Here is a 16,020-nt window from a genome sequence, read left to right as displayed (position 1 = left end):
AAGACAGTAAAATTAGCAAAAGCAAACAGCAGGACAGAAGGCAAAGTATGTGAGAGTCAGAGAGCATACAGTAGGATTACAGAAATTTGCATTGTCCAAAACAATCCATTCACCACATTCAATTGCCCTGATCAAATCTCCAGCAACCCATTCGAATTTAACTGGTTGGTGCGCAGTTCCATTCTGCTGCAATTTGTAGATGGATTTCAGTGTTTTAAGCAGATCATCTTTAGTCAATGATATAGGCAAGTCAAACATTTCCAGATCACACTTCATCTGCTCAATTATTTCAGCAATCAAGCTTAATGATGGCAAAGATGCATCCCCGCTCATTTCAACTAATGTTGATGTCCGAACTGAAGAGTACTTTTTTGCCGCCACAAATTCAAACCATTTTGTAAACAAACCCTTCCTTTCCACAACTAGATTCTTCCAATTTAAATCCATACTCAAGCTGAAATACACATCAACATAATGCTCAACCTGTGATATAACTGCTTTGTAGTGCCTAAAGAAGTTATACTGCTCAAAGCATCCCAGCAATTCTGACACGTCAGTTGCAGAAGACAGATTCAACTCATTTAATGTATTTCCAGACAACTGAGCCAGCAAGCGAATTAATGATGTCTTCCCAGATGAATTTTGTCCAACAAGAATGCACAACCAGCCTTGATGGATGCAATGCATTGCAGCTTCAAGGCTATTAAGGGTACCAGGAAATATGTTAAGTTGATTATTTCGCACTTTATATGATTGGAAGTTATTTCTTCTAATAGAGGCATTTCCAACAACCAAGCAATGTGGATTGACACATAGCATTTTAGATTGGTGAATGCTCGGCTTTCTCTCAAAGACCTCTTCAAAAAGCTCGATGACTTTATGGCGGTCAACTACTGTTCGCATCCGTTGCAGATAGACAGTATTTAGAAAGCAGTCGTCCTTCGAAGTATCTGGAGAACCTGCTACCATCTCACAAGACCTGATAATATCACGAAGATTAAATTCCCAAGGAGAACCTTGTTGACCATACTTCCTATGTACCATGGTATCCATGTACAGTCTGTTATTAAAGCAAATAAGATTTCGAAGGAAACTTTCAGATATTAATGGATATCGTGATTTACAAATGAACAAATAATCTTCCTCCGATAACTCATCAACATAAACTTTGGTGAACCGGTTCAGAAAGGACTTGGGGAGGCCTTTCCTCCCACCACCTTGTGACGAAGGATTCTGGCATGCAAAGATGCGGAAGGACGGTGGGCACTTATAGGTTCGACCAAGCTCAGGTATAAAGACCTCAGCACGGTGGTCCAAAATGGCATTAAGACCCTCTAGGACAGATTGTGGAGCGAGATTTAGCTCATCCAACAAAACCCAGCTTCCATTCTTTAAAGCCTGAAGAAGAATGCCATCAGACCAGGAAAATTCCATTCCATTTTCCCCTTCAGCTGGCAGGTCTGAACCTAAAAGATCCATCATGTCCGTCTGCTCAGATAGATTTATCCGCACAACATCATGACCAGAAAGTCCAGCTAGTGCAACAATTAAGCTTGTTTTGCCAACTCCAGGACTACCTTCGAGAAGAAGAGGTTTAGATAATTGCATACCACGTAAAACTCGCAAAACATTCTTACTGGTGGTGGGTGCCATTATCTCAAAGCCTTGCTGCTTACAAGCAAAATGACCTTTAGGAATATAAAACGGTGAAATGCCGAAATGACCTTCCAAATGATCATGATCTGTATCTGCTTTTCTCATATTGTCACCCCAGCCATAATAGTTTAGATCACTTAGGTACGAGTCTACAGCCTTCCCCTCAACCTTCTGCAGCTCTTCTAGAAGGAAAGACAAGCAAGTACTTCTCATCTCAGTAGCCTCGGATTTTGAAACATTCACACCTAATGAAAGCCCATCAAGTAAAATAAGAAACAGGCCATGTATCAACGCTTGTTTTGGCCCAAGATTTTGCTCAGTCACATTTATAAATGAAATCCAGGACAGTAGGTCTCGTATAGTGAGCGTTCTTCCGATGTGCAATTGGTTGAACCACTTCCAGAAGTTAACAATGCAATCTCCAAAGCAAGATAGCTCAGCTTTGGTGAACCTCCCTAAAGTTATGCTCTTAAGTTCATCAACATCAGTAACAGCAGGAACCCACAATTCGGTGAATCGATTTCTCAATGCAGGAGAAAGCTCTTTCTTTCCATAGTCACCACCTGGGTTCATTGTTGCAAGGATGAAGAAGTTTGGATGTGCTGAAATCTTCTCTAGCACTGAACCACCTTTCTCAGCCAGCGACTACAACAATACAAGAGGTAAATTTAAACATAAACTGTAGTTCAAAAGGGGAAAAAACCTTCTGAATAAACATGAATTGCATTGGATTAAGTGTAAGGGCCTGTTTGGCTCACTAGTGTTAAAGTTTAACACCTGTCACATCGGATGTTTGGATGCTAATTAGGAGTACTAAACATAAGCTAATTACAAAACTAATTGCACAGATGGAGTGTAATTCGCGAGACGAATCTATTAAGCCTAATTAGTCCATGATTTGATAATGTGGTGCTACAGTAACCATTTGCTAATGATGGATTAATTAGGCTTAATAGATTCGTCTCACGAATTAGCACAAGGTTCTGCAATTAGTTTTATAATTAGCTCATGTTTACTTCTCCTAATTAGCATCCGAACATCCGATGTGACACTGTTAAAGTTTAGCACCTCGTATCCAAACAGCCTCTAAGCATGATGGGATGAACAAAATGTACACTCATTCGGAACGATGAAAGTAAAATCTCACAAGTTAAGCATTTACTATCAACAGGTGTTAATAGCTCATATTTGCAAGCAATATTCCTTTGCATATTGGAAGTTAAGTTGTGACTGTACAAAATGCAGATACATTTTCTTATGCGTTTACTTTTCTAAAGCAAATCAATGATCAATCTAACTAATTATTATATTAGTCCATCAATTCATAAATAGATGTCACTTTCAGATTCCGTGCAGTCAAAACATTAAAAACTGAGGGCTCCAGATAAAAGTATTTTTATAATTTTACACAAAATAATCCTATAATGACTACAGCACACCACATAGAGAGGGGCTTAACACTTAAAAGGGAATCATCAAAGCAATGGACGTATCATTAACACACTAGTAGGTTTATCACCAAACCTACCTCCATATATGACGATAATATTTTTCTACCAAGGTCTAGCTAGAAAATTGAAGGCCAAAGGTACTTTGGAGAACGTGACATATCTCCTAATGGCATCTACTTAGGAATGAAAAGAGCAACTAATTGGAAGAGTTTTTAGAGTTACAACAGATAATTCACCAGGATTAGTGTTTCTACTACTAGATTCCGCTGCAAATCACAGCAATGCCGAACTGGCCGAAACACCCTCAAGTCAAGTATATAAGCCCAATCCTATCAGTTAAGCACACGCGACCCATGTAATGAACGCAGCATTTGAGGGTCCTTAATCTATATGAGCAGGTTATCTAACAGCACTCAGCAACAAGACCCAAATATAACCAAACAGGGAACCGCCACAGCAAAGGTTTAGCCTACTGCTTCCCCTCAAAAAATAAACAGAAAAGGTTCGATTTAAGTCTAGTTTTTTTCTGTTTGCACAAGATAAAATACCATTGTTATTGATGTTTCAGTACAAAAAAAATATGTTATTTGAACATAATGCCTAATAAAAAAGAAGAGCATACCAATTTTCTTTCAGGTTCTAGAACACTGTTCAAGCGTTCAAGCACACTGTCATCAGCTAAAGAAACTTCATCAATAAGGAAAAGGTCACCATTCTTCATTGCTTGAACAAGCGGCCCATCCTGCCAAAGGAAAATTGCCTGCCACCTCTTTTTAAGATGCATCAGGTCCAACTTAATTTGCTCCATGGTGTCAAGATCTTGAGCTGACACCTCCGGGAATAGATCTTTTCCCTTTCTGTATCTATCAAGTATTTCATTCAGATGACTCATGACACTATCAGCTCCAGATATATCAGTTTCAAGTGGCTGTAAATCATAGGAAAAAAATAGTGAGGCCACTTCAAGATATCTATAAGCTATGTCAAAATGCCACGAGCCAAAACCAGAAAACATACCATATCCCCCGCAACATAAACAAATATTTTCATCTGTTTGATTTTTGCAACAAGATGTTTGAACTCAAGTGCTATTGTTGACCTATCACGTATAGGACAAAATCCCTGCAGGTAACAGCATGTTAGCACCACATCTTTGAAGAGCAGAAAATGGGAACTGGCAAAACAGGATACACAGACAAAATTTAGAGACAGCAGCTAACCCCAATGAAGTCTGATGTTTCAGTATACTGATGGCAGTTCAAAATGTGTAACCTCGATCCAAGAACAGCACTTAGGACCTGGCAAACAGTTGTTTTCCCACCACCAGTTTCACCAACAAGAAGGACAGGTTCGCGTGATCTATAGCAACGCTCAATAAGGAAGTATAGCCTCCACATACTTTTTGTCCAAGTGATACTGCAATAAATTTTAGACATATATTTGCATCAGAACCGGACAGGCACGTTGTATTCAAAAGTGCACAGGAACTCACTTTCCAAAGCATTCTTCTACTCTCTGTCTGATAGCATCAAGAGATAAGTGATCTTCACGGGTGACTTCCTGCAAAGACAAAGAATCAGGCACTTAAAGTTCGAATTTCCCTTCCTGAGCAAATTTCCACCAATTTTCCCACAAAAGCCATAGTTCAAATCATGTGGTAATGTGGTATCATTATAGTATCAAGATTTCAAATGTGTTGTGATACACAAGAAACTCTACCCTAAGGTTATCATCTCATCATGGGTAAATTGACACAGTTAGATGCATTCAAGAAAAAAAATGATATGGTACTCAAAATTGTCAAACTCCAGGGCTAAATAGAAGCCATACAATTAAACAACTACAGTAGTATGTTAGCAACTAGCTTCCAATATACTATTCTATTTTACTCATTTAGGACATTCAACACAGTAGTTTGTAAAGTTTGACTGCACGCATCACTGAACAACATCTATTTCAGAATGAAGGGGGCATAAAAAAATATCTATACATCACCAGCAGAAACCTATCGTGCAAAGCAAATAATCTACCTAAGCTGAGAGATGTGTATCTTTTAAACTGACTACCAACTAATTAACATGCAAGCATCTCTGAAAATTGAATGTCCCAGATTGCCCTAATCCTTCCGTTCAATAAAATTATGATCATGAATGTGCATTTTTGGCTATAAATTCACCATTCGTAGGCACAAAACATAACGATTAAATTACTAGGAAGATATCGCAGAATGATGAATATTACCGAATTATATAGATCAGCTATGTTGAGTTTTACGCGTAATTGGCGCTCCAAAGCTTCTTGAACAACGGCTTTCTCATTGTCATCCCTTAATCTCTCTGCCAGAAGTAAATAACCATCTTTTGCAAGATCTTCGTATGACTTCCCTTCAAATGTTCTGTACCGATTGGCCCAGCGGAATAAATCTCTAGGCGTAATGAAACCATGTTTGCCTGCAAACACTCTGCTATTTTGTCTATGTCTTTGCAAATCCTTCATAACTTCAACCATTTTTTTGGCATAACTGGGAGCGATTCTAGACCGCTGCTCCAAAATTGTGACTAGTTCATCTTCTGGTATTTCATCAACATGCACTTCGATGAAACGATTGCGGAATGCACGAGACAGCATTTTACGGCCCCCATAAAGCATAGGTGGATTTTGCGTAGCAAAAAGCATAAAATTAGGATGTGCAGGTATAGTCTCTTGCAGCTCTGGCACAAAGAGTTCCCTGTTGTCATCTAACAGCCGATTTAAAGCTTCCAGGACATCAGATGGTGCAAGATTTAGCTCATCCAACACAATCCAGTGCCCCTCACGCACAGCCTTCACCAAAGCACCCTCCTGGAACTGAAGCTTCCCTTGACTGTCAGTGACATAAGTACCCAGGTATTCTTGAAGATCAGTATGCTCATGGTTGTTGATTCGGACAAACTCATGGCCTGTTTTTGCAGCAAGATACCTCACAAGGCTAGTTTTTCCACTTGATGTTGGCCCTTGTAGAAGAACAGGAAACCTTTTAATATAAACAGCTCGGGCAAGGTTGACTATGTGCTCAGTGACACTATTGGTTAAAACATAGCTCTGCAAAAATTCATCCGATTCACAACCATCTAATTGCATTGGCTTTTCAATGAAGTAGTCGGCAAAACAAATGCTAGGTGGCACTTTTCCATCTAACAGAAGTGAAACTATTAAGTTCTTAATGATTTTTGCACTGGGGGCATCCAACATTGTAAGAAAGAACATGCAGAAGCCATCATAAAGGGCTTTCCTGAAACCAAATCTTTTCTCTGCACTTTTTATGTAACCTAACGCACGAGAAAGAGATCTCAAACTAAATTGAGGTTTCTGATTAGCTCCATCCTGCAATCTCTCCTCAGATTCCTTTTTAGCAACTTTATAAAACCGAACGATACCATCTATGACTCCATTCGCAACATTTAGACCATCCAAATATTTAGTGACAAAAAGACGTAGATCATCATCATCCATGAGATCGTCAACAAAGTACTCTGTAAAGCGGCTCCTAAAAGTGTATGGCAGGTCTCTTTTGCCAGCATCAGTTGCTGGATTCATGCAGGCAAACATCCGGAAACAAGGATGCCGTTCAACATAATCAACATCACCCCTTTCAGCCAGGCAAAGTGTGCCCTTCTCTCCATCCAGTACAGCACCAATTCTTTGAAGTGTCTCTGGAGGTGCAAGGTTGACCTCATCAAGCAAAATCCAATGGCCATTTCTTAAAGCTGAAACAAAAGCACCCTCCACAAACTGAAATGACATGCCAGTTGCTGAACCGATTTGTTGGCAGGCTGCATTCAACCTGGATGAAAAGGTGTCCCAGTCAGAAACAACCTGGGCTGGCAAAGACCTTTTTCTCTTTGAACCACTTGAAGACTTAGAAATCCCTTCAATTAGCTTCTGAGCCTTCTCAGCACATTTTACCAAAGTGTGCAATAATTTTTTCCAATTCTTTTCCATTACATACACATCACAATGGCGTAGAATAGCTTCATTGTCCTGAATACGTAAACGATGTGGTCAATAATATTGAGAGACGGATTTTTTTCTGTATTAATTTATGTAGCTAATTAATCAGATAAATGAGTTCATGTAGCACCGAAATCTTTTTTCTTACGTTTCTCAAGCCCTTCCAAGACAGCAGCAGGCTTGGAAGGTACAGACATACTATAAGCTAGATTAGTACTTCCTCTCTTTTAAACATATGACGTTTAGGACAAGCTAATTAGTTCATATAATAAAAATGGAGGGAGTAGCATTTTAAATTTATCTCATAAGCAAGCATGCCAATTTTTTATTAATATTAGAGCATCAGCCCAAGAAGCAAGCATCCTAATAAATGGTAATACAGGTCAAGTAAGATTTTAGTGTAGCAAAACTACATGAGAACCAAGCAACAGCCACACCTTTGCAGGGAAACTTTGACAAAAAAGATCCTTGAACTCTATGTAAAGAGGAAAGCATATTGACCGAGCATCTGTTGGCTTGAATCCCCCAAGGAGATCAGAAATATCACTTTGCTGGCTTAAGTTCTGAAATATAAAGAAAAATATTAGCTCGATATAAATATAAATAGTGAAAATTGTGAGATGGGTAAAAAAATTATTTGCATATTTGCTGTAGCATATCCTGGACTTTCAACGTTTGCGACTCTGATTATGGCAAATGTAGAAAACTATGGCCTCTAGCTGAGTTGGTTAGGTGGCTCTAGTAGCACTCCTCAGGTCATGGGTTCGACTCCCCCGTGGGAGCGAATTTCAGGCTGAGGTAAAAAAAAATCCCCTCGTCTGTCCCACGCCAAAGCATAGGTCTAAGGCCCAGCCCAGGTCGTTGGTCGTCTCACACGGGCTACGGTACTGCTATGTAAGGGTGGGGCAGGGGTTCGGGGGTTTTCTCGACCTGCGTGAGAAGGTCTTCTTCTTCTTAACAAAATGCCCGGGGGCTGTCTTACCCCTCGCAGGTCGAGTTTTTTTAGAAAACTATGGCAATTGCATCTTAAGAATGATCCACTTCAGAGTGACAATATGATAAGAATCAATTGTGAGGCAAGAATTTAAATGTTACAATAGAAGATTATTATGTTACTGATTGACCATACCAGCACAGTCAGCGGTTGTTTAAGCCAGGCAGCAAGATTCTGCACAATAGTAGTCTTCCCAGTACCAGTTTCACCAACAAGAAGAACGGGCTCATTGAACTTTATTGAACATGCAACCCTCTCAAGAACTTCTAATGCACGCCGAATATCAGCAAAAGGCCCCTTCTGGATCAATGCCTACACATTCGAAACCAAGAGTTAGCAAACAAATGAAAGCCTGACAAAGATGTATTAGGTAAAGCAATGATTATTTACTGGTTTGTCGCTGCACTGCAATGTAACTCTACCAACTTGCAATTCAGTATGTCGAGCCTGTAAATTAGAAGTCACTGACCATATGAAGATCGAATAAGACATTTTTATAATAAATAATACTCCCTCCATCCCAAATGTAGGTCGTTTTGGCTTTTCTAGGTGCATAAGATATAGTGTATGTCTCGATGCATAATTATATCTATGGATCTAGAAAAGCCAAAACGACGTATAATTTGAAACAGAGGGAGTAAATGAGTAGAAACATGCCTGGATAGTGGGCTTGTCAGTGGGTTGCACAGTTTCTCCTCCGTAAGGAACACCTAATATTCTAGCAATTTCTCCTGATACATAGAACCTTTTCTCCGGAGATGATAAGGAGCCAGCAAAAACATCAACAGCCTGGATTTAAAAAAGAAAGAAAAGAGAGAGAAAGGTGTTTGAGATGCAAGGAAACCATGTGTTATTGCATGTTCCCTAAAATGGTAATAGCATCAGGAAACTTCTGACAAATCATTGTTCCACAAAGACAATAGTAAGAGAACTCACATAAATTCTCCCATGTTCCAGAACAGTGTACATTCATATATGTTCTTCAACATTTACAGGTAGATTTCAAATGGCAGCAACACTAATGCATGCTTCAAATCTGAATATTCATATGCAAAATTATTTGAAACAGCTCCTAGATGTTGGCCATAGTACCATGAAATTCAACTTTAGTTTTAACAATAATAGTGTCTTTATAGTGTGTACAAAGTACTCCATAAACACACTAACCCAGACTTGAAAATGAAGAGCTATAACAATGGATCATTTCCCTAAAAAGCATATTCCAAAAGAAGAATAACACCGATATCATGGAAGCAGTCTTTCAACAATACACATCGTAAATGGGTCATTTTTATGCATCTTTGGAAGCATGATCCGTTAGATGAATTGCTCAGCTCTCAAGCTAATCTCTTCCTTTTGAAAAAGTCAATGGAGCAGGTAGAGCTCCTTGGCCTGCTACTGTCTGCCGTATATGGCAGCAGTGCAATGAGTAGAAGGGCAAGCATGCCCTGTCAAGTATTGTACTAAGTAGTAGGTAGTTGGTAGAAGCACTCATTCTAGTATGTACTCTAGTTGACTTTGGTTTCTATAAGAAGTAGAAGAGCAGCTGCAGCTCAGTAGTTCAGCAGCACCAGAAAGTTTGTGTGTGTGTGTGTGCTGTGCTCCTATCATCTTCTACCTCCATCTCTAGAGTGTGCGTGTGTTAGAGAGTGAGCTCAGGGAGCTTACCTTGGCCATTGCCAACATGATCATATCATAATACATTATGATGAGATATTTTGATATGGATTGGTGTATAATGGGTAAACTCTGGAACAGAGCTGGGCAGCAATGACTTGGTGGTAGAACGTCACTGGTGAAGGAGAGTGCTGGAGGTAGGAGGTAAGAGAGAAAGAGCATTGAGATGGCTTAGTACATTGGATCAGTAGGGTCAATGGCTGCAGCATTCTCTCTCATAGAGGCTATGAGCAGCTGATTACACAGAAACTACAGAGTGATAAATGACTGCCTCTTAAATAGGCCCCTAATAAACTTAACTAACAATATCTCTAAGAAATTACAGGATAACCATGCAAGTAATTACATCCATGCTAACAAGCCATACGCATGCCTACTAGTAAACAGGAGCTACTAGCATTTTTTTCATTAGTGTCATCTTACTTCCAATATAACGGGTTAGGTCCAAAAGGTACTCCATTAGAAGGAACAGAAAACAACATACCTCTTGATAAATTAATTTGCAACAACTGAATGCAAACCCCAGACCCTCAAAATTGAGATCAACTCCTAATATTCTCTTGCACCATTTGAGCAAATCCCTACAAAATAAGATAATTAAGTATACACTATCATGATGCTAGTCAATGAGCTGTAAGAATGAACTATTCACCTTAAAGAAAATCTGTGCAGAACACCATCAGATAAACCCCCAGCTATGTTGGGTCCACCAAACTGATAAGATCCCAGAGAGTTGACCTTTTCAAAGGTATCTACATGGCAGACAATGAGTTAATTACACAACAACACAGCAGATAAATATATGCAAGTTTACACCTACCGATGAGCTTGGAGGAAATGGGCTCCAAGCTTGGGTAGCACCCTTTAATTATATTAACCATGTCACTTCGATTAGGTTCTCCCACCATCACTTTTCTCCACAACACACTAAACGAGACTCTCCCTGTCAGAGAAGGGACAAATAAAGCACATCGATCAGCTTATCCCACTACCTTGCTCCGTAAAACAAGAAAAATTGCAAGAATAACGAATTATATAGCTGTTTCTGTGGGGTTAAAACTTGAATGAATGGGTCCTATCATGATTTTTACTCATGCAATTTTTTAGTGCACAGTTACAAGCAGAGAAGCAATGTATTTTTGTAGCACGCAATACAACAAGATTACAACATCACATACAATTAAGATTAAATGAACAAACCTTCCAGGGCATGAGAAACATCACTCTGTGATGTCGTGATGGTAGCAAATAAACGGAAGCTCTCAGCAACTTCCACAGCCTGCATTAGATATTCCATGACTAGTAAGAACCGCAAGTATAGTGGCCCTCATGAAACTTTACATAAGAATATGAGCATTTTCTAAAAATGCAAACAGAACTAAATGCAACAAAAGCTCCATTTATTGTCAGAAACTGAAAGGGAAAATGCAAATCATACCTCTGCATGACCAACTGAAAAAGCACTCGAACCTTCCAATAAAGGTAGTAAGATTGACTGCACATCATTGGGTGCCTTGTCTATGTCTTCAAACACAATCCACAACCCTTTGACAATGGCCTACTCATCATAAGATGAAAAAGGCATTAATATGTATAAAGTATAGCTCCCACATGATTACATATGGAGAACAGTACTCCTATACAGACCTGTGTGAGCGAACCAGGAGCCCATTTGAATTCACCAGGTTTCTCTGTGCAAACATAACTTCCTATTAAGGTCCTACCATCCATTTGCTCATCCATGTGGATAAAAAGTACTGCATAGCAAGGGGTTAGCACATAGTGTAAATATGCTTAGCAGATTAACAGTGTTATAAAAAACTACAAATACGCATAGAAGACTAACTTGGATGAGAAAGTGTTTCCCAAAAATGCACCTATAAGCAATAAGCTTACATTGGATAATGGAATATGAAATAATACTGTTCAGTCAAATGATTTTTTGTGAAAGGATGCAACCCATGGGGTTGTTTGACTATATAACTTATTAAATGGCAGAATTTAGCAGAAATTTCACCCACAGGAAGACAAATATTGTGAGGGAGCTACTTGAAAATGCGACTCAGGGGACTCCCATGTAGACAATTTAATATGAACTCACAAAAAGATAACAATCCAGCCAACCTTTTTTTTCTGCTATAGGACTTATTGGAGCTTATGTCATCATCTAACAAACCCATCTATCTTTTCTCTATTGACAAGTGCAACACATGCAAATAAATGTCTGCTGTACATGTACATACTGAAATCTGGCTATGCATGCTTCTCCGGAGTATGAAGATTAAGCATGAAGCAAATTTCAGTTCAGAAACTAGTAACAACATTGTGCTACAGTGCTTCACCACACAGTTTAACAGAACAATATGATACGCAACAGATCTTATTCTTATGATGCCATATCCTATAAGCCTATAAACCTTATTAGTTGTACAAACTTCAGACATTTTTAACTAACATAAATCTTCATAAACATGGATATAAATACCTCGATTTCCACCCATCTGTGCCAGCTTATTAATAAGTGCAGTTTTCCCAGCACCAACAGGGCCATAGAGAAGTACAGGCCACTTCTGGCTAACTGCCATCAAAGCTACCTCATAACTCTTTCTTAAAGTAGCAGTAAGCACAAACGGGCTGACAGAGAAAACAATCCCAGGTAAGTGCACAACATGACTACAGTGAGAAACATGAAAGAATCGGAAAATTAAGGGGAATTGTTCATACCATTCATAAATCCCAACGCTACGATCTCTTCCTGTTGCAATCTCTGGCCAATTTGACAAACAATCAGCCAAAGTAGTAAGCCCATCCACACTACTTTTCGAGTTGCCATCTTCGTTTTGAAGGTACAAAGAGGCTTTCTCTAAGGAAGTGTCCATGCAATACTTTTTCCATCTAAAAGCATAACAAGTTATCAAAATATTGTTGTGCTCTCCATACAAAAGAAACAACAGGAAAAGAAAGAGAAAGTAAGAAGGAACCTCAGGAAACATCTAAATGCTTCATCTGCTCGCAGACCAAAACTTTCAATACCCATATCACTTGCTTTCAGAACTATCATAAGAATTTGTATTGTGCACCATCTCAAGTTCAATCCAACACTATTAAGTGAGTTGTCAACTAAACTATAATCAGCAGTACTATATACAAGGTCTAAAAAGCAAGACCAGTCCCATTGTTCACAAAATACGCTGGGCTCCAATTGTAGAAACCGGTATGATACTCTTGTTGCGTCAAGAAACAAATGTAGTTCCTGAAAGCAATCAATATAATTCACATCATCACAATGTAAAACGACAAATTTTAATACATCAACAGAGACTGTCTGATATGGCCACTCAAAAGTGCAAGTCAAAATAATAGATTCAAATGATAAGCAGGTAAAAATAGGGAAATAATGGTTTGCAAACATTACAGAAGGTGGGTTTTCTTTCCGCCCAGCTCACGAGCTAGCATCAGACTAAATCCATGCTCCAGGAGGCCTATACTAGTAAGAATTCATTTTTCATTTCTTATTTACTTCGTTCAAACATGTCCCTGTCTACTCAACCCTACCAGCCCCCCACTCTCCATCTATTTCCTCGTCACCTCCACAATTCCCTCTTCCACCCAATCCAACAATAGCGGTGAGAAGGAACAAATAATGCTAACTTAATCAAAGTCAGCATGTACATGAATAATTGGTAAATAAGTATTCAATCAACTTCAGGGGTGAGAAGGAACAAATGCGCTTCCTATTACATAAATGTGCAGAAGTTCCAGCCATTGGAAGGATTAGTTATGTACTTGACAACTGCATAATTTAAAAGGTGTGATACTAGAAAGAGAAGCAGAAAACTGACTAAGCTTGAAATAAAAGAAGAGTTTTAGAGGCACGCGTGCACAATTGATGCAACATAAAATAGGCAACATTCCAGCCACAAGCAGCAGGAAATTAAAAACAAATGTGCTACCTCAACCTGCAGCGCTAGTTCCTCAAAATGACAAATTTACCAGTGTTGATAGTAGCGATACAAAAAACACAAACAAAATAGTAGAAGTGTAGCATGGGACATATGACTCAAGATCAAGTCACTGAAAAGGGTGACACTACTCAGCATGTCACTGGGAGAGAATACAGGCATCGATGGACCCAAAATATGCAGGAATCCATATGTTAAGCAAGAAATATGCCTTGTTCTTTTTTGCATTTGTGTCTGCAGGTGGGCAGGGCATGAGCATCAAGAACTATTGCATTCTGAAGTAGTAGTAAGTTACAAGGCAATTAGGTGAATCATATGGTGGAGAAGAATTGAGGCAACCATGTATTTGACACATATAAACAAGTACCTTGGAACCAATTTGCGACGGGAAACTCGCACGTAGCCTTTGGAATGGTGGTGGAGAAAACTTGAAGTAGCTCAATACAGATCTGCCCCACAAAAAATACTTGTAAGTTAACTGTATGCCACAAAGCTCCGAACCAAATGTGTGTTGCTGTTCATTAGCGTGCGCGTGTGAATTTCCTGAACTAAAACAAGTGCAAGTAACAAGTAAACGCTAATCCTATGGGATGGTGCAACTTCTAACCTACTGACATACTGCAACTTATGATGTGCACTCGGGCAGGTTCCAAGCATATAGGACAACATTTTAGTTCTGCCAAAAAATTACAGCATCTATGAGAACTGCAACCTTTGAATCAAAAATCCATCGTAGGCATGTTCGCATTTTCTCGCCCGCCACAAAATATTACCCAACTGGGAAAAAAAATCCTACTAGAGAAACTTTAGCTTCAGCAGACTGAAATAGTATGGTTGTTTTTTTTAGGACACCGACAACTTTACAAAATGTTTTTTTTTTTTGTGGGGGGGGGGGGGTCCGTCCCTAAACAAAGCTTGGGAGGTCTAGGCAGGATCAGGTGTGTGGCCACCACTCAACACATACGCTGATCAGAGTCTATAAAATAGGCAGGTTACAGTAGCCGCAGCCCACCAGGGCTGCAATCTATAACATCAGCTGTGAGAGCTGGCCTAAACAAGTTAAGCCTAAACACGTTAAACCAGCACATGAATAAGCCGGTTTTCATGGGAATCCTTATGTGCTAGGGTGTTGCTTATAAGTTATAACACACTCCATGAAATGCATCCTTCAGGCCTCGCAACAACTCCAGCTGAAGGCAGAACAGATAATTTCCAAACATTCTCGGTCTTGTCTGAACAGAATATACTACTTTCATGGGAGATGTGTCCTACGGTAACAATCACATAAGAGGGGTGTCGTAGAGCCGAATGAAGTCGCTAAAGTGTCTTTGTGCAATAACCACAAAATTACAAGCCCTAAAACCAAATTTTCAGTGTTTCTATGCATTTAATAATACCAAACAATCCCACAAGGCAGAGATGAAGTCACAAGCAGAACAAACACGAATTCAAAACGAATTGCCAGATTTTATGCATTGTTGAAACTACAGGAAATCAATTCAAAATGAATCTATGGAGGTGGAGGTAGAAACATTTTCATGGCTCAGTCTGTTAAACTAACATTCTACAGCAAGCGACGTCCAGTGTTTACTGCCTGATGCCAACAGATAATCACTGCACTGTGGCAGAAAGCTAGTTACTGTGATCAATTGAGCGCACAAAGAAACGGCGAGTCTGATTTTGTAGGCAATACAAGCTAAGAAACAGGTTAATTGCACTCTCCGTGATTTAGTACTGTCAGATTGTGAGCACGAACAAGCAGAAAAGTGGGAGGGGCGGGCCATCAATCAGTTTACCCGAGCAAGTAAGGGGCGATGTCGAGAGCGCGCGCTAGCGCGAGGCACGCAAGCTCGTGCAGCCGCAGCCCCCTACCCCTGGAGAGGTAGAACTCGACGACGCGAACGTCCCCCTCCCCGGCCTCCTCCTCTAGGCGGGAGGCGTCATCGGCGCGGAGCGCGTGCGGTCCCGCGGCTCGGAGCAGCGCGACGGCGCGGTCGACGAGAGCCGGCGCGAGAGGGAGGAAGCAGCCGAGCACCGGGACGCTGTAGTTGGGGTGGAGCAGCGGCTCGGCGAACGCGGCGGTGACGTCATCGCGGGCCGGGGGCGCGGCGGCGGTGGACGAGGCGAGCGCGTCGAGGCGCGGGTCAGAGCGGAGCGCGGGGCAGCGAGCCAGCAGCCGCGCGAGGGCCTCGGCCGTGGAGAAGCTGCCGTCGAGCGACATGGCGCGCGATGCGGCAGCGGCGGGGCGGGGACGAAAGAGGAGGAAGGTTTGGGGAGGCGCGTGTATATA

General features: G+C 40.4%; 1 protein-coding gene across 2 annotated transcripts in view; it reads right to left on the bottom strand.

Moving 5' to 3' along the window:
- Positions 1–16,020, bottom strand: part of LOC117837215 (midasin) — a 32,278-nt gene extending 16,258 nt beyond the window's left edge. For both annotated transcript variants that reach the window (XM_034716802.2, XM_034716803.2), the window contains exons 1-21: positions 15,527–16,020; positions 14,098–14,179; positions 12,750–13,021; positions 12,493–12,663; positions 12,254–12,402; positions 11,416–11,525; positions 11,207–11,326; positions 10,969–11,047; positions 10,589–10,711; positions 10,421–10,520; positions 10,253–10,349; positions 8,749–8,880; positions 8,482–8,538; positions 8,227–8,403; positions 7,535–7,660; positions 5,349–7,127; positions 4,600–4,667; positions 4,328–4,523; positions 4,125–4,229; positions 3,730–4,035; positions 70–2,301 (exon numbers count right to left, since the gene is read on the bottom strand). In XM_034716802.2, coding sequence (XP_034572693.1) covers positions 70–2,301; positions 3,730–4,035; positions 4,125–4,229; positions 4,328–4,523; positions 4,600–4,667; positions 5,349–7,127; positions 7,535–7,660; positions 8,227–8,403; positions 8,482–8,538; positions 8,749–8,880; positions 10,253–10,349; positions 10,421–10,520; positions 10,589–10,711; positions 10,969–11,047; positions 11,207–11,326; positions 11,416–11,525; positions 12,254–12,402; positions 12,493–12,663; positions 12,750–13,021; positions 14,098–14,179; positions 15,527–15,951 — 6,906 coding nt within the window. In that variant the 5' untranslated portion in view covers positions 15,952–16,020. The remainder of the gene's footprint in view (positions 1–69; positions 2,302–3,729; positions 4,036–4,124; positions 4,230–4,327; positions 4,524–4,599; positions 4,668–5,348; positions 7,128–7,534; positions 7,661–8,226; positions 8,404–8,481; positions 8,539–8,748; positions 8,881–10,252; positions 10,350–10,420; positions 10,521–10,588; positions 10,712–10,968; positions 11,048–11,206; positions 11,327–11,415; positions 11,526–12,253; positions 12,403–12,492; positions 12,664–12,749; positions 13,022–14,097; positions 14,180–15,526) is intronic.

Source organism: Setaria viridis, chromosome 9, assembly GCF_005286985.2.
Source record: "Setaria viridis chromosome 9, Setaria_viridis_v4.0, whole genome shotgun sequence".
Classification (NCBI taxonomy): domain Eukaryota; kingdom Viridiplantae; phylum Streptophyta; class Magnoliopsida; order Poales; family Poaceae; genus Setaria; species Setaria viridis.
This window is presented reverse-complemented; position numbering and strand designations above follow the sequence as displayed.